The 21201-nt window shown below is 46.0% G+C and overlaps 1 protein-coding gene across 2 annotated transcripts in view; it reads right to left on the reverse strand.

Moving 5' to 3' along the window:
• ITGAE (integrin subunit alpha E) overlaps positions 1–21201 on the reverse strand; it is an 844898-nt gene that overhangs the window by 128954 nt on the left and 694743 nt on the right. For both annotated transcript variants that reach the window (XM_078679953.1, XM_078679952.1), the window contains exon 24: positions 9918–9997. In XM_078679953.1, the coding sequence (XP_078536079.1) occupies positions 9918–9997 (80 nt within the window). The remainder of the gene's footprint in view (positions 1–9917; positions 9998–21201) is intronic.

A 21201-nucleotide genomic window follows, 5' to 3' on the forward strand; every position in this document is an offset into this window, starting at 1 on the left:
ATGTATACATGGCCCCTCTTGAGGACGTGGTAACACCATTCAACATAAAAATGGTAAACTATGCCGACGACACCCAGCTGGTCGTCTCTTTGTCCCAACTGACCGACCACCCAGAAAACCTGACCAACTGTCTTACAGGGATCCATAACTGGATGAATCACTCATCCTTAAAACTAAATGGGTCAAAAACGGAGGTGATGCTCCTAGGAAAACAATGGACGACCATCCCTCCAGCACTTTGGCCCGACGTGTTTGGGGAAATTCCTCCCCCGAAACGTGAAATTAAGACACTCGGTGTGTGGCTCGAGCCAGAACTTACCATGAAAACACAAGCAATCAAAACCTCGGGTACCTGCTTCGGGCTGATGCGCACGACCCGCAAGATTCTCCCACTACTGCCACCCACCTCCAGGAAACTACTTATCCAGGGACTGGTACTGTCCCGCCTGGACTATAGCAACCTGGTCTACCTAGGAGCCCCCGAGGCCACACTGACGAAGCTCCAGCGGACACAGAACGCGGCGGCGCGCCTGCTTACCAATACCCCTTCTAGAATGTCCGCCAAACCGGCCCTCAAGGCCCTGCACTGGCTCCCTGTGCGCCAAAGGGTGCAATTTAAAGCGATGTGTACTACACATAAGCTGATCAACGGATCTGGCCCTGCGATCCTCAGAAAAATGATCACTCCCTACACAGCAGCCAGACCCTTACGATCCCAAAATGAAAACATGGCTAGCGTTCCTAGATTCAAACGATTTCGGACAGGAGGACGACAATTCTCCGTCCAAGCTGCCACCGGATGGAATGCTCTTCCCCGCTCCCTCAGATTGGAACCCAACTACTTGCCATTTCGTAAGAAATTAAAGGCACATCTATTCCCTAAATAGATGCCCCTCTAAATATCTCTCCCCTTGCCCTCCCCCTCATCAGGATTACAACTCTCACAGCGCGGGGATGCCCTTGGGTCACCAGGCGCTTTAGAAATCGCTAAATAAATAAATAAATAAATAAATAATCTTCATCCGTGCACACATGCCGTTAATCCCTGAATGGTTTATGTGAGTTTACAGTATATACTGCATGGTTGTACTCACTGTTTCCTGGGGTCAATCAATAAGGTGAGTGAAATCATATGATTACACTTGTCGATCTATGTCCCAAAAACACAGGCCTAAAACATCAAGCTGTCATAGCACAATCTTTTTTTTACACAACCATGTTGAGCAGCATCTGATGAGCTGATGCAAGCTTCGGCTAACACAACTCAACACTGCTATGGGAGCAGGATTATGACTATTTTGCATTTGGGAGGCCTCTGTCTAAAGTGGCATAATAGTAGGTGAAAAACAAGGCAACAAATGCTTCAGAGGCATCGCCTGTGACTGAGATTAGTGCCAGCTTCCTTCCATCTCTTTGTTGCCAGTTGCACTCTGTTGCAATAGATACATAAACTGTTCAAGCAGTATAACATTTAACAGACTACATGTTTATTATCATTTATGCAGACCTCACAGTTATATTTCCATAAATTGGCAGCTGTAGAAAGATGTGATTCATTACCTGGACTCGAATTCACACATTTAAGGCCTCATTGCATATTCTCAGCTAACTCTGCTGGGAGAAATAATGGGTCCCTAACCACACGTACTTACCACCTGTTCTAAGGTATTTTGTGTGCTTTGTTTCGTACCTACCACCATGGTGAAGTATAATGGAAGGCACTGAGTTTGGGACCAGACAATTCCAGGCCAGGAGAAGTGTTTTACATTTGTTCAATAGAAATGGGTGCTGAATCTGAGCATTTAAATATTGTATGAAGGGTCCCAAGTCAGGATTAGCTATCGTGAAGGTCTCATGTACAGTCACTTATTCATTGATCTGTTAGCCTGACAATGTATGAACAATGTTTGCCTCTGCACGTGCAATAAAATTGTTCCTTGTAAAGTGCACCACTGTTTCTCATGCTAGCTTCATACCATAGCCTAATAGCCTGTTGTATAGCAGTATACTGGCCATTAAGGGCCTGATCTTTCAGCTCGGACTTGTAGCGAGAGCAGGACTTTAATGTCCAGCATGACATGCTACAATGGGTTACATTGTGATAGAACAGTGGTGGCTCTTCCACAATGGCGTTGCCCCACTGCCTGGCGCAGAGCTAGCAAACAAAACAAGCATTTGCAATGCAATTGGTCTCTCCTTTGGGACCTTATAGTTTTTTTTATCTGTGCAGCATATTATCCTGAGTGATAAAAAACGTAAGAAAGAAAAATGGATTTTTGAGCCCATGATGAAACTATTAAAAGGCCAAACTACATGGCCCACAATGCAGCGAACACATGGTTGAAGAAATCTAAATAGAAGATGGTATCGTCTGTCCTCCAACCAACAAAATGGGGTTGTGAAATGCTAAATAAATGTTTGTTCGTTCCTTGCTTTCTTACCTTTTTTTCTTGTAGGCAATGACGGGTTAAACGGCCCACTGGGGGAGAGGGCCGAGAGGCCTTTCAGATTTAATCAGCTACATTAACACTCCCTAGAAAATATGAGGTGGACATTCTTTCCAGAACACTGCAAGCAGCAACAGTTAGAAGTGTCCAGACTTGACACTCTGAAATAAAGATTTAATTGACTGCTTACACCACTACTGTGAAGTGCCCTGTGTGAGCAAGTGCAGCCCAGATGGCACTGCTACCCCGCGACGGCCGTCAGGGAAGTCAGAAAGGGGTTTATAAGTATGTACATTCCTCTAGAACGAATTTGCTTATTGCTAAACCTTTATGCACAACAGCAGGAACTTCAGCTGCAGTGGGGCTCCTAGGGCTCAGAGTTTTTCAAACTTGGCTTTTGTAGTTGGCAGTGTTTAAACTAGAAGTCAGGGTAAGTGACGCAGGAAGGCACTTTGGAAAATAACAGATTTTTTTTGGGGTGGGGGGTTCTTGGGTACTCCTCAGACTCATCCCATGCCTGGCAGTTTACCCCATCTGTGCCTTTGCATAGGAAAGAGTACAGAAGGTAACACCCCCCCGATGACCAGCTTTAAAGACACACTGTACAGAAATACAGGTCACTGACAAACTACAGGCAGATCACTGGCAGCCTGTAAGATCGTTGGGTCCTGCTGCAACAATGTTTATATTACTCATATTCTGTCCATAATAAGCTAGCTTGGTGGGTTTTTGGCTTGTGTCAGAGAAGTGCAATGACCTGCTCACAGCGAGATAGACCTGTGGGTGGGAATCTCATTGCACCTTACAACTCCCAGGCTCTGCTTACTGTACAAAAGAAAGCACAGTGGGTTCAGCGCCTGTTGCAAGGTCCCGTTTGTACCCTTCGGTTTCCAGGTTCCATCTGCATTAGGTAAGACTCCTGCCACAGGAATGAAATGAATGAATGAATGAATGAATGAAATAATATTTATATAGCGCGTTTCTACCCTAAGGCCTCGTAGTGCTTGAGGACTGCTAGAGAAAGACAAATCAATTAGGGCATATTGCAGAATAGGTGAGTTTTGAGGAGCTTGCGGAAGGCTAGTGTGTTGGGTTCACTGCGCAAGGTGGGGGACAGGCAGTTCAATAGATTCTAGGCGTTCAAGGAGAAGGATCGACCACCCCACTTAGCATGACAGACTTTCATGGTGGTGGCAAGGAAGGCTGAGCTGGAACGGAGGTTTCTTGAGGGCTGATAAGGCGTGATCAGGGAGTGTGAAAAGGCAGGACCAGTTTTCCACATGGCTCTATGAGCCAGGCACATGGATTTAAACTGGATTCTGGCCCAGATAGGGAGCCAGTGCAGCGTCCTTAAGGCGGGTTTAGCCGATTGTCTCCGGGGGATTTGGAGCAGGAGGCGAGCTGCGCTGTTCTGGATCACCTGGAGTCTTTGTAGGGTTGCCTGTGGGCGCCCAGGTACAGTGCATTTCCGTAGTCGAGGCGTGAAAGAATTAAGGCCTGTACCATGATCCTTCTAGCCTTGAAGGGAAGCAGGGGAAGAACTTTCCTGAGCATCCTCAGCAGGACAAAGCAGGTAGCCTCTAGCTTAGCGGCCTGATGGTCAAAGCACAGGGAGCTGTCAAGCCATATGCCTAGGCTCTTAATCTGATGTTTTGGAGCGGGCATTGGGTTGAGGCAGGTGGGCCATAGATGTGCAGTCAGGGGGGATGGCAGTTTACCCAAGAACATGAGCTTGGTCTTGTCGCCATTTAGTTTGAGGTGGGAGAGTCTTATCCAATCGGCTACAGCTTCTAGGCAGCTGCTGAGGGAGCAAGATGAGCCCTCTTGGTGGTTCAGTGAGACCACCAGCTGGGTGTCGTCGGCGTATGTTATCATTTGCATGCCGAAAGGGAGAACTATCTCAGCTAAGGGTGCCATATAAGTATTAAAAAGTGTGGGGCTCAGAGAGGAGCCCTGAGGGACCCCACAACTGAGTGGCCAGCAGTCGGAGGAGGCATTACCTTCAAAGACCTGAAAGACCCGGTCTTTGAAGAATGATTGTAGCCAGGAGAGAGCTGAGTGGGTTACACCTATGCTTTTTAGCCGGCTCAGCGGGATCTTGTGATCTACAGTGTCGAAGGCGGCACTGAGGTCTAACAGGATGATAGCTGCTGAGCCGCCCTGGTCCATGAGTCTTCGAGCCTTTTCGGTTATGGCCAGGAGGGCCGTCTCCGTCCCTAGTCAGGGCCGGAAACCTGTGTGTGATACATGAAGCAGGTTGTTATGCTCTAGGTACTGCACTAGGACGGAGTTAATATGTTTCTCTGTTAGCTTACTTAGCCAGGGGAGAAGGGATATAGGTCGGTAGTTGGCCAGGTTGTAGGGTTCCAGGCTTGGTTTTTTCAGAAGGGCCTTTACCGGGGCGCACTTCCAGGCACGGGGGACTATGCCTGCTAAGATAGAGGCATTGATAATAGCCAGGATGACTGGGCATATGATGTTGGCAACTTGGGGAAGGTATCGGGGGGGACGGGGTCTAGTGGAGAACCCGAGGTCACTCTAGGCATGATTGCCTTTAGGAAATCTTTGTCTAATAGGGGGAACTCTGCAAGGGAGCAACGGGGGATGGGAGGAAGGCCCCTTGTGTCGGACTCAGAGGTGTCGTTCTGAGACAGAGGGAAGGAGTGTGCAATTAGTTAGATTTTTTGGTGGAAGAATTCTGCAAGATTGTTGCATCGGGCAGGTGCATCGTCTGGATTGGGGTTTTCCTGGGGTATGGTGACCAGGGATTTAGCGATGCGAAAGATCTCCTTAGGGGAGTTTGCGGCTGCGCTGATCTTCTCCTCATAGAAGGAGGATTGTGCAGTTTTTATTACTTCCTTATATTTCCTTATTGCCTCTCTGTAGAATGATTTCCCTTCTTCTGTAGAGTTTTGTCTCCAGCTCCTTTCTAACTTCCTACAGGTTTGTTTGAGCTCTCTCAGTTTTGTGGAGAACCAGGGTGCTGTTTTACGGTTAGATCTCTTTTGATGGATCTTTTGGGGATTAGCGTGTCTAATGAGCTTTGGATCCAGAGGTTGAAGTTGTTGTTCGCCCTCTCTGGGTCTGAGCTAGGGGGTGGTAAGGTGTTCTCTAAAAGTTCAGACCACTGGCTAGCGGAGAGGTTTGACCAATTCCTATCTTGTGTCTTAGTGGTGCTCTTGGGGGGGGATGTTAACTGGGATTTTCCAGTTAAAAGGGATTAGTGTGTGGTCGGTCCAAGGGAGGGGGATAGGTGTGTCAATCTGGAGATACCGTGAGTTGCTGAACACGGGGTCCAGGAGGTGACCTTTTATGTGTGTTGGTGTGGAGCCTTTCTGGGTGAATTGTAGGGCAGATAGACTGGATACGAGTTCTTTGGCCATGTTATCAGCGGAGTCATCAAGGTGGATGTTGAGATCCCCTAGAATTGGGTAGTTGGATGGGGAGAGCGCTAAGTTAGCGACCGTGGATGGGAGTGCACTAAGAAATTGACCAGAGGGTCCTGGGGAGTGGTAAAGCAATAGGCCGGAGAACGTAATGGTGGGCGAAAAGTTCAGGGAGAAATTCATGTTCTCACAGTCTGGCAGCTCCTCTATAGAGGAGCGGCACTGCAGATGATCCTTGAATATTATCGCTAACCCTCCCCCTCTGCCGGTTTTGCGATCCGCTCTTTGGATCAAGTAGCCGGGTGGTAGGGTTTGAGTGACGGCTAGGTCTGCTTCAGCCTGAAGCCAGGTCTCGGTGAGGAATAATGCATCCGGGTTAAGGTCTTCTATTAACAGAGGGAGTTCAGTAGAGTGTTTGGGCAAGGAACGACAATTCAGTAGATAACATTTTATGGGAGGGCAAAGGGCGGGAGCTAACACATCTCCTGGTTTGAACCTGAAGTAACAATGGGAGCAGCCGGGGGGGCTGTTAGCAGTGTCTATTGAATGCCAGCATTTTAGGTTCATGGGCCCTGCCAAGCTCCGCAGTGTTTGAACACTGTAAGTAGGGACGCCTCTCAACGAACTGCCAGGGTTCGTGGCCCCTGGTCCCGGTCGGGCGCGGACGGGCGCAGACGGGCTTGCCTTTGGCGCGCCCGCTGCGCGACTTGCATGTTTTGAAGTGTGTGGGTTGCCAGCTGCAAGTATCTGATTGGTGGTTGGGCCCGGAAGTTGTGATTCACTTCCGGAGCCCAAAATCTGGTCCCGCGTCCCTCCACTCAAACCAAATTATTGGCGGTGGACCGGGGAGCAGGGACAGGTAAGAGCAGTGCAAATAACAAAATAGTGCAACACACAATGTTAAAAGATCGAGTTTGGTATTTAAAAGTTATTTAAAAGTAAGAGCGAGCCCTTCTCCGGCTGCTGGTGACGGTGGCAGTGGTGGATTGTGGTGAAAGTCACATTAACAGAAAGTACAGGAGAGGCAGCCTCTAAAGTGAGACGGAGTGTATTTTGGGACATAGAGTAGTACTTCAAGCATACAGTTGCGATCGAAAGTTCAGGTAGCTCAGTGGACTGAACACCAGCTGTGCAGATTTGTCACGAGTTTAAGTCGGTAACTGCAGGTCACCGGTTTGAGTCCTCTAAAGGCTGACAGGCCTTCAGTTTTCCTGGAATCAGAGTAACATCTGGTGAATTGACTGTATTATTTTGTGGGCCATTAACGCCATATAAACAGCAGATTTACCCTTCTGACTTTCTTTACTGAGACGACCCCGGGCTCCGGGTGCAAATCAGCAGCAGAACGTGTGTCCGCTGCTCTGGCTGGGGGCATGCAGGGCATCCCCATGCTGCGGAGAGGCCTTGTCCTCTCTCCAGAGCCACACACTGCTCACGTCACTGAAGAACATTACTGTTGAGTAATGGGTATGTAATTCTCGCAAGTAAATCACTGCGAAGCCTGTCAAGTAGGCGGCTTGAGACAGCAGTCCATGGCTCATCTACCGTGAAGGGGATTAGAACCTTGTATCACTCAGGCCAATTCCACCAGGGAGACGGAGAGCCAAGTGCAGGAGCGTGGACAGGGCTTTAGTGGCACCATACTTCTCGTCCTCGTACAGGACCATCTGCGGAGGGATGGGGAAGGAGGAAGGGAGGGAGGGCTGTCTTGCTTTCAAGGTGACACGACCCTCTCTGCTAATCTGCTGTAACTGCTGCTGACCGATCACTGCCACCCTCCCACCAGTGTCTTCATGTAATGCAACTGGTTCTATGTAAAGCGCTGATACCCGATTCGGGTGAGGCTCGTGCTATATAAAACTTTGTAAAAAAAAGAAAAAATAGGCAATTTGTAATAAACAATGAAGTAAATAGTGAATCCAACAACTGATTGCACATGTAGGCTTCTGGGAAATATGGCACAAATCTGTGTCGGGTTTCAAAATGCCAGAAAAGGGAGTTCTAGTTAATAACCCCGCAGACTGTGTCAATTTAAGAGGACTAGCAATGCACCATTTCTTCCGTCATGGAATACTGAGAGCTTCGCCGCCGTCGGCATGAGGAACCATGAAGAGAAGGGGGAGTGGCAATGTGTGATAACAGGGAAAGCCCCAAAAAACAAGCCTGAAGGCACGGACAACAGGAAGGAGAGTAAACAAGCAGCTCCGACCGGTGACTGGCCAGGTCGGCCGCCGCTTCTCAGCCTGTGCTGTCCCTGCCTCCCACAGTGAATCATCACTGTTTTGTCACGCATGTGTACGATGTAAAGCATCGCACACATGCGAGACAAAGAGTGCAAATACAGCCTCCAATCAAAAAACAAACAAGCACTGAAAATGCAATATGACTCGTACTTACGCGAGCCCTATTGCATTTTAAACAGAAGTGTGGCCATTAAATAAGGCACAAATGGGAGGGGGGAGGGGTTGTGGTAAAAAAAAAAATACCGACTGCGGGAGGGAATAGGGAGCACTAGGGGAACAAGACAATTTTTGAAGTAAAGGGGCTGATAGCCTCGGAAGAACAAAACTGAGGACATGGCCACAAGGAGGCGGGACTAAGAAGCCAATAACCAATCACAAGGCTGAATTTATGATTGCAGCCAATGAAAATTATGGATGGAAAGTGGTCGGAGCTTCCCTCAGCTATAGTGTATACTGCATGCCTCGCAAGGCGATGGCAGTGTGTTGCACTACAACGCTATGCGAGACCTAAAAATAAAATGATGCTTGAGTTCCTGTGCATATGCACCGGGCATGCAGCAGGCCCAAGGGGATGTATTTTTTTAAGATGATTAGGCCTACTGCACAGGGGACATTTGGCAGTCCCAGGGGGGCATTTATTTTTTACCAAGTTCCCCAAAACTAGATACAAATAAATACAAGTAGCAAAAAAAAGTACCGCAAACATGCCTTACAAGTTCCATATTTGTAATGCAAAATGTGCTAATCCATGCTGCTTTATTCTGGGGGATGTGATTGGAAAGTTGACAGCAGTAGTTTTTAAAGCCGGTTGCTGCTCCAATGTCTTCAATGGAGCGGCCAACATTCCAACGTTCTAATAGAGCAAGTGCATTAAATTATCCAAACAAATTTACATCACAACAACAGAAAATGACTTCCGGAAGCAGCTCCTTCATGTGGGTCAAGTTACTGACCAACACTAACTTGAGATACCTCAAATGTTAATTGTAATAAATACCGCAAATTGATGTTTTCTACCTCCTTACGATTTTACAACTTTGTTTGCTGACAATTTCTACAGGAAAGAGGCATGCCCTAGGACAAGTGCAATAGCAGGATGCAGTAGATGGCATTGAAATTATAAGGCCTGATTAGGATGTCGGGCAGACCGCCACCTATAGGCCATCGGTAGCAGTCCACCTGACATCCAGGACATTGTTCCGACCGGCATTATGATACCCGCAGTCAGATCACAGAGGTCAAGGGGAAAGACCACCACCTCCGACAGGATACAAGCTCCCGTTGGGGCGGCGATCGGAAACGTATCTCTACCATGTCGACGGGAGAACTTTTAACTTTCCACAAAAGAATCTAGGACTGGAGTTACAATGAAAATTTTGTATTCCCAGCACCCACAAAAACCTCTGCTGCCTTGAGGGCACAAATGAAGAAACTAAATTGTGCAAAATGCTTTCCACATGGGGTCACATGCACCGAAAACTGCGCCTTTTTTCACTTGGCCTTTTTCAGTTATTTGGCCTTCCAACAGGTGGCGCCCTATAGCTGCTGCCCTAGTTAACCTAATGAAGACACTGGCCCTACTCCATCCTGCGTCTCAACCCCAGAGCAGGGTAAACATTAATGGGTACAATGGCCTTCAAGAAACTAAGGATCCCAGGCAAAAAAGTAATAAAAGGACCTGTAGAACCTCAAGTACCGAGAACAAATGAGCAAACATTTTTATCACTGAGCACGATTCTGCTTCGATATGCATGGCCTTCTCGTCAGCAACATCTGCTGGTGCATCAAGTATATTGCAATTAGAGACTGCTGCCTGGGGTTCCATAGCATTATTTTCTTACCTAGTCACATTGACATCAAATGTTGCTGAAGTCCCTGGAAACATAGCTTCGTCTAATTGCCATGTTATGGCAAAATGGACCTGCAGGTGGAGGTAACAATGGAAATAGTTTAATCATAGTGAGAAAACAATAAAATCACAGAATTTATCCTCATAATCATTGTTTCATTCCCATACTTTACCTTGCAACTCGTTTAACTTTCCTGGCCAGATGCAATGTTATCATTATTTGATTTCAGCAAGAACATACACTTTCTGCAAGGTTTTGCTTAAGACTGTCATTAAAACATTGGCTCTCTTCCTCCCACATGTTTTTACAGTTGAGGCTTGCCTCAACTGTAAAACACTGTGGTGTTCGGCAGTGGTTAATTTGTAATAAACTATAAGTGCCAACCAAGTTATTCCACAGCAGCTGGCACCTCCTGTCACTACTGCTGAATGGCAGTGCCAACCTTACCTACTAACTGTTACACCTGGCATTTCTTGGCGTGATTACCCCAGACGTTTTGCCCCTACCTCCTCTACTTTTGATGCTGGGATGGATTTTGTTTTACTGGTTTAGATGCTTTGGGCACTTTGCCACTGCTGATCAGTGTCAAAGTGCAAGTGCTCCCTGTGTAAAGTGTAATGGTAATTGGTTGAACATGGTATGTTTGCCTTACTAGTAAAGTGCACTATGTGTGCCCGGGCTGGTAATGCAAATGCTACTAGTGGACCTGCAGCACTAATTGTGCCACCCACACAAGTAGCCTTAAAGAGAGAACTCAGGCCTGCCACTGCAGTGCATGCACACAGTTTGTTAAACTGCCATGTTGTCCTGAAAAGTGCACCCACTTATTAGACCTTGCCCATCAGACACCCCTATGGTAGGTCCAAGGTACCCACCGGGCAGGGTGCAGTGTATGTGGAAGGTAGGACATGTACGGAGGTGTCTACCATGTCCTGACAGTGAAATACTCTTCATTTTATTTTTCACTGTTGAAAGGCCATCTTGCCCATAGGACAGAATGGGTAGGCTGTGTAATATGTTTCCAGCCTATCTTCCCAAAGGCTTAAGATGGAGAGGTGAAGTTTAGTGTACCTTAACTCACAATTCACTAACATCTTTTTGTGAAGGTGGTTTTTGCATTGTGTGTTTAGGAACCAATCTTTTAGAAGTGGCTGGGTTTTTGTGCTCTAACATTTCTGTGTCTGTGCCTGGTTGTGGATTGACTGTCTGGATTTGAAAGTGATAGGATCTGGGGAATGTCTTGACCCAGGGGAGGAGATGAGACAACAACAGGCCGACCTGCATCTGGAGTGTAGGGGGCGGGAGTAGCCCCTGGAGGTGAAGAGGCATGGGTTGCTGCCATAAAACAATGGCTCCATCTACTGCTGAGTTATTAAGGACCAAGACCCCACTATCAAAGGAAGAAGGTGTCACTGGCAGGGAAACACCTAGAACTGGTTTGGACAGGGGTCAGTGCCCCCCTAAATACAAAGACTTCAAAGACATTTAGGGGAATAACTATGAGAGCTGAAACCCCTGAACGTTGGAATTGGATTGATCAAGACTGAAAAGGATTGAAACTACTTCATGGTCAAGAGGAACCTCTGCCAAGGAAGACACAGCTGTAGAGACTGAAGGAAAGGACTGACCCTTACTGTGTGTTCTGGGGCTGGCCTACAGTTTGCTGATTTAACCAAGGAGAGGCTAAGGGACTTTGCTGTGTGCTGTGTCCCCCTGCTTGAAAGGACTTTGCTGTGTGCTGTGTCCTGAAGTAACTTGTCCCCGAAGGCCCGAGGTGAGCTGGCTCCCTGTTGTGGAAACTCAGGAACACAAAAGTTTCCAGGTGTGTCTCAGCGATGCTGTGTGCATGTACTTTAAGCAGCCTGAGACCCTCATAAGAATTGCCCTGTGATTGTGGGCACCTGGAGTCCAAGCGAGTCTCACCGACGCTGTGTGTGTGTGTGTGTGCTTCGTGCAGCCTGATCCCTTTGTGAGGATTGTCCTATTATCGTGCACCTGGAGTCCAAGTGAATCCCAGAGACTCTGTGTGCGTGTGCTTTGTGCAGCCTGAGACCCTCCTAAGAATTGCCCAGTGATCGTGGGCACCTGGAGTCCAAGCGAGTCTCACTGATGCTGTGTGCGTGTGCTTCATGCAGCCTGAGCCCTTCATGAGGATTATCCTGTTATCGTGCACCTGGGGTCCAAGTGAGTTTCAGTGACGCTGTGTGCTTGTGCTTTTGGCAGCCTGAGACCCTCCTACGAATTGCCCAGTGATCGTGGGCACCTGGAGTCCAAGCGAGTCTCAGTGACGCTGTGTGCGTGTGCTTTGTGCAGCCTGAGACCTTCGTGAGGATTGCCCTGTTATCGTGCACACCTGGGGGTAGATGTATCAAGATTCCATTTTGCGATTTCTAAATAGCGATTTTTAAGGAATCGCTATTTAGAAATCGCAAAATGGAATGTATGTTGAAAATCGCTATTTTTTAGCGATTTCTTAATCTTCCTTATTTGCGAATTTGCAATTTGCAAATTCGCAATTAAGGAATAATTTCCCATCCATTCCTATGGGCCATTTGCGAATCGCAATTTGCGAATTCGCAAATTGAGAATAATTTCAAGGGTGCAGGGGTGTCTCAAAGACACCCTGCTGCACCCCTGAAATTTACATGTGTGTGCATATGGCGCACATACATGCCCTATGGGCATGTATGTTTGTCACATGCCACCTTCACAGATGCCAAATAAGGAATTTTTAAATGAAATCGCAAATTACCACCAACTACAAGTTGGTGGTAATTTGCGATTTCTTAACCCAAATGCGCAATTTCTAAAACCCACATACATCGCATTTAAGGAATCGTAAAATTTGCGATTACTTAAATGCTTAAGCAAAATAAGGAATCACAAATCGCAAAAAATGCAAATAAGCCTTTTGCGATTCACAAAGGCCCAAATTCGCGAAAGGCTTGATACATCTACCCCCTGGAGTCCTAGTGAGTTTCAGTGACAGTGTGTACGTGTGCTTTTGGCAGCCTGAGACCCTCCTAAGAATTGCCCAGTGATCGTGGGAACCTGGAGTCCAAGCAAATCTCAGTGAGGCTGTGTACGTGTGCTTCATGCAGCCTGAGCCCTTCGTGAGGATTATCCTGTTATCGTGCACCTGGGGTCCAAGTGAGTCTCAGCGACGCTGTGTGCGTGTGCTTTGTGCAGCCTGAGACCTTCGTGAGGATTGCCCTGTTATCGTGCACACCTGGGGGTAGATGTATCAAGATTCCATTTTGCGATTTCTAAATAGCGATTTTTAAGGAATCGCTATTTATTTTATTTTATTTTATTTATTTTATTTTTGGCATTTAATATAGCGCGAACAATTGCCCGCAGGCGTCTCGGCGCTGTACTCTGTAGACTCTCCTAACTTTGGCTTCTTGACTTTAGAGATTAAACAACCATGTTTTCAGCTGTTTTCTGAATGACAGAAGATTTGGCCTGGATCTGATGGATTGCGGAAGTGTGTTCCACAATTTAGGGGCAGCCACCAGAAAGCGTCTATCTCCCCAGTTAACTAATTTAGTACGTGGTACTACCAGATCGTTCATCTTGGCAGAACGAAGTGGCCGGGGAGGCTGATATGGCGTGAGGTCGTCTCTCAGAAATTGTGGGGCTTGTTGGTGCAAGGATTTATACACAATACACAAGGTCTTAAACTTTATTCGGTTCCTTACTGGGAGCCAGTGAAGATCTCTCAAGGTGTTAGTTATTGGTCTAAATCTGGGGACACCCGAGAGAAGCCTGGCCGCAGCGTTCTGTACTAACTGCATTTTTTTGATGACCCTGATTTGGGCATTGGCAAACAAGCCGTTGCAATAGTCTAGTGCCGACAGGACAAGGGCGCTTACCAAGGTCCTGCCTACAGATTCGGGGAGAAATGGCAGAATCTTTTTTACCAGGCGTAGTTTGTAGAAAGCCACCGAGGTCGTCTGGTTGGCATGAGCCATAAAATTCAAGTTATCGTCAAAGGTGACACCTAGGTTCCTCACCTTCGAAGTTGGTTTAGGCAAGGCTCCAAAAGATGATGGCCACCATGCCGAGGACCAGCTGGGGCTAAGGTGACCAAAAATTACCACTTCGGTTTTTTCAGAATTCAGTTTTAAGCGGCTTCCGGACATCCACCGTCCGATAGCCAGCATTCCTGCCTTAAAACTCTCCGCTACTGTTTCCCCATCATTTCTGACGGTCAGAATCAACTGAGTGTCGTCCGCATATGAGGTAAGGTTCATCCCATGCGCTTTGATGGTTTTAGCGAGGTCCGACACGTAGATATTAAAAAGTGTCGGACTCAGGGATGAACCTTGAGGTACCCCACATGGCAAGGACAACTCTGTTGACTCGAATTGTCCCAAGGCGACTGCCTGAGATCTATCCGCCAGAAACGATGCCAGTAGATTCTTGACTAGGCCCCGTACGCCCATCCCCTCGACACGGTCGACCAAAATCTTGTGGTCGACCGTGTCGAAAGCGGCCGATAGGTCTAGAAGCACCAGTAGTGCTGAACCCCCTTGATCTCGGATTAGTCGGATGTCATCCGCTGCCTTAATAAGCGTCGTTTCTGTTCCATGAAACTTACGGAATCCAAATTGAGTTTCATCGAGCAGCTGGTTTTGCTCGATGAATTCCGCAAGTTGAGTGTTCATGGCTTTTTCTGCCACTTTGGCTAGAAATGGAAGGTTAGCTATGGGCCTGTAGTTTTTTAATTCCGTTTTATCTAGGCCAGATTTTTTCAGGAGTGGCTTCAATAAGGTTTTTTTTAGAGGAGTGGGAAAGATTCCAGTTCGGAACATAAAGTTGCAGATCTGGGTTATAACTGGAATCAGGATATCCATTAATGGGCGTAGGGTTTTCAAGGGACAAGGGTCCAGTGCTGAGCCGGATTTAATGGATTTGATGATATCCTGGGTTTGATTTTCTGAGATTTCCGCAAACTGCAAGAACGTTTTGTCAGTATGTGGCCTAATTATATCGTCATTTGTTTATCAGAGGAGGTAAATGAAGAGAATATATCATTTACTTTAGTAAAAAAGTAGGAGGCTATTGAGTCACAAAAATGTTGTGAGGCTGGGGGATTCAGATCAGGAGTTGCTCCTGCAAGTTGTTTAGTTATGTCGTAGAGCATTTTATTAGAGTTACTGCAGTTCTCAATTTGCTCCCTGTAATATTTTTTTTGGGCTTCCATGATCAGAAGTTTATACTGAGTTAAAAGCTTCTTATACTTATCTTTGCTTTCCTCATCATAATTTTTCCTCCAATGCCTCTCCCTATTTCTACAGAGCTGTTTATGTATTCTAAGTTCCTCTGTGTACCAGGGTGCTGAAGGAGAATTTCTGTTTTTAGACATATGTTTGATTGGTACTAGTTCATTGGTAGCATGGACCAGCCAGTCTTGGTATTGTGTTATTGCTGTCTCTGGGTCAGTAGACAGAATGGGTTTAGAATTATCAAGTGATACTCTGAGATTAGGGATGCTAATATCTTTCCATACTTTGAAAGATTCCTGCCTCAAGGGGGAAGGTTTAGGGCAAGGTGCCTCGTTGATTTTTATAGTGCCTAGTATCAAGTGATGGTCTGTCCAAGTCATAGGGAGGACGTCAGTTATTGATAAATTTTGTAGATTGGTAAATATACCGTCTAAAGTATGCCCTGCATTATGGGTAGGTCCCATCACCAACTGTGATAGGCCACAAACCTCCATTTCTGACTGAAGGGCCAAGGTGTCTTTATCTTCAGAACTGTCTAGGTGGAAGTTATAGTCTCCTAACAGTGTTATTGATTTCTCGGTTGCAAGGGATTCTAAGATAGTGGCAATTTCTATGAGAAATCCCGACCGAGTCTCTGGTCGTCTATATAGTAGAACACCTCTGAAGTTATAAGTAGGGGACAGGTAAATATCATACTGAAACGACTCACATGTCGTGGTAGGTATTGTCGTAGTGCGTATTTTAAAAATGTCCGAGCTATTATAGCTATTCCACCTCCTCTTTTGCCTATTCTGTCCTGTCTGTAGGCTTTAAATCCTTTTGGAACGGCTATCACAAGATCTGGATCCGATGTTTTATCCATCCAGGTCTCTGTCAGGAACATTACATCAATATTTCTATCTAATATTAGATCAGCAATTTCTTGCCTGTGTTTAGCCAAGGAGCAGACATTAATAAGAGCAATAATGGGTTTCTGTATTGTCTGATTTTGAATGTCGCTTCCCACCAGTTTGTTTAGGAGGGGGATGGCCGCCTGACAGTGTTTGCAGTTTAAAATAGTGGTAGAGGATAAGGAGTCCAAACTGTGTTTGATACATCCTTCCTTTGGTTGTGGACACAAGTCAATTAGCATAGAGTGTGTATAGGGTGGGAGGCGGGTAAGCTTGGCAAAGCCAGGGGGGTGGCCCTAGGCCCGTGTCCGGCGCGGATGGGCGCAGACGGGCTTGCCTTTGGCGCGCCGCCGGCGCGCCCGCTGCGCCCGCCCGCTGCGCGGACGGAATGACCCCATTATTTTATATCCTGCCGAGGAGGGTGGGAGGCGTCCTGCCACTGGACCGCCAACCCTTTCTCCCTCCAAGATGGCGCCCCTGTCCCGCGTCGTCAGCCCGCAATCGGCCACGCCGGGATGAGGGGGTGAGTGAAGCACGCCTCGGTGCAAAGTAAATCTTGCACTCAAGAGAACTGATTGTGCACAAGTAATTTAAAATTGCAGCCGTTAAAATATATACAACTCTTTAAAATTACCGCAATCGCAAAATGGAATGTATTTAGAAAATCGCTATTTTTTAGCGATTTCTTAAACTTCCTTATTTGCGAATTTGCAATTTGCAAATTCGCAAATAAGGAATAATTTCCCATGCATTCCTATGGGCCAGGAGGCCCATGGGAATGATTGTGAAATATTTCTTAATTTGCGAATCGCAATTTGCGAATTCGCAAATTGAGAATAATTTCAAGGATGCTGGGGTGTCTCAAAGACACCCTGCTGCACCCCTGAAATTTACATGTGTGTGCATATGGCGCACATACAAGCCCTATGGGCATGTATGTGCGTCACATGCCACTTTCACAAATGCCAAATAGGGCATTTTTAAATGAAATTTCAAATTACCACCAACTACAAGTTGGTGGTAATTTGCGATTTCTTAACCCAAATGCGCAATTTCTAAAACCCACATACATCGCATTTAAGGAATCGCAAAAATTGCGATTCCTTAAATGCTTAAGCCAAATAAGGAATCGCAAATCGCAAAAAATGCAAAAAAGCCTTTTGCGATTCACAAAGGCCCAAATTTGCAGAATTTCGGCCTTTGCGATTCGCAAAAGGCTTGATACATCTACCCCCTGGAGTCCTAGTGAGTCTCAGTGACAGTGTGTGCGTGTGCTTTTGGCAGCCTGAGACCCTCCTAAGAATTGCCCAGTGATCGTGGGCACTTGGAGTCCAAGCAAGTCTCAGTGACGCTGTGTGCGTGTGCTTCATGCAGCCTGAGCCCTTCGTGAGGATTATCCTGTTATCGTGCACCTGGGGTCCAAGTGAGTCTCAGCGACGCTGTGTGCGTGTGCTTAGTGCAGCCTGAGACCTTCGTGAGGATTGCCCTGTTATCGTGCACCCCTGGAGTCCAAGTGAGTCTCAGCGACGCTGTGTGCTTGTGCAGCCTGAGACCTTTGTGAGGATTGGCCTGAGATTGTGTGCACCTGGAAGTCAAGTGAGTCTCAGCGACACTGTGTGCCTTTGCTTCTTGCAGCCTGAGACCTTTGTGATGATTGCCCTGCGATTGTGCACACTCGAAGCTCAAGTGAGTCTCAGCGATGCTGTGTGCGTGTGCTTCTTGCAACTTGAGACCTTCGTGAGGATTGCCCTGCGGGCATGTACACCCGAAGCTCAAGGGAGTCTCAGCAATGCTGTGTGCGTGTGCCCTGTTGCAGCCTGAGATCTTCATTATCGCCACTGCCTGGAATCCACAAAGTCGCATCGGAGGCCCAAGTCGTGAGAACAGGAGAGGAGAGCAAGGTCACATCCCCCAAGTAACGTGTGTCACCACCTGGACCGGGGTGCGGGCTCGGAGAGAAACACTCTCCGCCTCTCCCATTCTTGCTGTGCAAGCCTCTGCTTCAGCACATTTTGGGGCTGTACTTGCCGAGGAGTGGCAGTGCCAGGACTGGAGTGCGTAGCTGCACTTTGGTTTACACCATACGCATGTTGGGGGCATATGTTGGCGGAAGCTACGAGTACAGTACGAGTGGAGGAGAGACCGTCTAAAGCACCGTGATCCGTGCTGGAATGTATTACGCATTGCATTATTTCTGCATTACGAACTAGCTGATTGGTGTATTACACATTGCATTATTTCTGCATTACGAACTACCTGATTGTTGCATTACGCATTGCATTGTTTCTGCATTACAAAGTACCTGATTGTTGCATTACGCATTGCATTATTTCTGCATTATGAACTACCTAATGGTTGTATTACGCGTTGCATTATTTCGGCATTACAAACTACCTGATTGTTGTATTACACATTGAATTATCTCTGCATTATGAACCCCACAGGGTTGAGGTATTGTGTATGTTAATGTACAACACCTAATGTGTGCGTCGACATGTTTCGCAGCTAGGCTTCTTCTTCTGGACGGGGTGCACAGATCCCCAACTTACTCACGTCCCTCGAAAATTTCGGATTGTTTACAGAAAAGTGATATTAAACTAGAAAGGCTAGTATGTGCCTACTTGTTTATTCATAAGTATCTGCATTGAGAACCCGAAAGAAAGAGGACAAAAAGAACACAGGAAAAAGCATCTTGTTATTACTGAAGTAATATCCAAAAGCGCAGGTTCAGTGACCTAAACAATTGTGAGGGCAGCAACTGCTAGACATAATTTATCATTCTATTGTAGTGGTGTGCCCTGTAAAAAAGGAACAGAGACAAGACATACACAACACTTAACATAAAACACACGCTCTAATTGATTAACCTGTATAGATACATGGACAGGAATCTAATCTTGTTTAGCAAAATTGGGGAATAAAACAAACAACAATTGTGTGCATACTTGCTGCCAAAGTCATGGTTGGCACCATTAGCCTCCAGAACGGTGGGGTAGTAGTGCTATTTAGCACCCTGTAAAAACAAGGTAGAGTGCTCAGTCAACATGAATGATTAGTATTCTCTTAATTCTTGTGGTTTTGGTGACCAAAGTAACTCAGAGGCTAGTTATACTCACTGCTACACGGGAATTCCTGCGCCTTACTTCCCCCAGCCGCGGCTCCGATGATAGTGAAAAGAGCCCGGTTCCTATGCTTTAAGTACACCCACCAATCACTGTTAATTATTGTTAATTGGCCAAAACTGGGAAACTTGCGAGCCAAATAAGGCATTTCCGGACTCCCGTTAAAGCCGTACTTGCTTCAAGAGTAGTTTGTCTAAAGCGGCACATGCGCATATGCTAGCTCATGGCAGTGTGTCTCGTTTATTGCGCGCGGGTGTACAGCAACCGCGGATGGTGTTGGCGGTGTGCTTTCAGGCAGCAGTATTAAGCCAGTATTAAGCGTGGTCCATATGGAACTTGTTTTCTTTAGTTACAATGCGATTTAATGATTAAGAATATCAATGGGTATTATTTATCATGACAAAAATTACGAAGGCATCATGATGGCTCATATTCAAAGAGACTCACTCTAACTCATGTCAAGATATGCACAGTAATTGCGAATGATGGTGCTAGTACAATTCTTGATTTTAGTCTGGTATCCCTGCGCCTAATGAATAGTCTTGCAGATATGTAGATGCGTCAGGGATAATTTCAAACTGGTCTCTAAAGTTATTTTTTAACTGATTTTTTAACAGGCAGCTCGAGCCCATGTGCGTGGTTTTAGGGGAGTATAAGATTCCTTGTAATTGAGTGGATCACGGACCGAAGCCCCCAAACTAACAGCAGACCTAAAGTGGCCTTTCACCTCCATCGACCCAAGACACCATGGGATGGTAGTGCCGGTGTCATATTGCTGGGGACATAGTTAAATCAGCTGACCTCATGGAATATCATTGTTGAGGCCAATCACGTGGGTGCCCAGCTGTAACACCCATCGTTGCTCTTTTTCAAAAAGGCTTTTCTCGGAGGGTAGTTGTTCAATGATGGTCCAAGTCAGGTCGTTCACACAATGCATTTCATTCAAAAAGTGTGTTGACATTTTTGTTGTGCTCTTCTTGCACCTCACATTTGCTTGTGCTCACTGATTCTGGTTTTGACAGGTCTTGTTGTCATCCCTATATACTCAAGGCCACATGGGCACGTAATCATATATATGACATGTTTACTATTGCAGTTTGCAAACTTTCTTTGATCACATGTTGTCCCATTCCAAAAGGTCAGATGTCTCCTTTACTTTTTTTAAGTGGCAACTGCTGTATTTGCCGCACGGATGGTGCCCCTGTATGCCATGGAGTGTAGGTTGTTCTGGTTGCTTTTTTTGTGGGCGAGTGTGGACTAGGATATCCTTGAGGTTTCAATGTAATTAAGACACTTTCCAAATAAAGTATTAAGATTATTTAATTAACAACCTCGGGACAGCGATGCAGTGAGGTGATAACGAGTCTTCATCTGTCTCTTCACTAAACTCTATATTTCATCTTACGTGTACAAGAAGAGAACATAGAACATACTACACATTCTTGGATCTATTAAAGGCACATCACTACACATCCCCTTTCTTTAATCAAATGAAACCCCTTCTCCCCTTTGTAAGAAGAAAGAAAGAAAAAAAGCAAAAACAAAAAAAATACATAAAAATTGAAATTAATAAAGCTTAAATATATGTTGTACAAACATAATCATCAAATTTCTTTGGTCTAATAATTTTTCTACCACAACTACTTATCTTATCAAAACAATTTTGATGACTTGGCAAATTAGGATTTGTGGTATTATCATCTGAATCATTAGCGTGCTCACTGTCAGGAAACACATGACTAGGGGTTTTAGTATTGACACTATCACCATGATCCAATGTGATCCACCAATATTTGTCATAACATGAATCATCATTGGTGCACAGATTATTGGTGTCATGCTTATTAGAATCATGTGTCTTGACTAAAGCTAATTTACTCATACGATAAATCGATCCATCTCCCAACTGAACAGTGTTCCTAAACACTTTGACAATTTTTTGTGGTTCACTAAATCGGTTTTCACCTTTCACAACTTTCCTACTGGATTTTACTTTTACCCATTGACCAACCTGACCATTTACATCCTTGAC

The sequence above is a fragment of the Lissotriton helveticus genome, chromosome 3_1 (genome assembly GCF_964261635.1).
Source record: "Lissotriton helveticus chromosome 3_1, aLisHel1.1, whole genome shotgun sequence".
Lineage (NCBI taxonomy): Eukaryota > Metazoa > Chordata > Amphibia > Caudata > Salamandridae > Lissotriton > Lissotriton helveticus.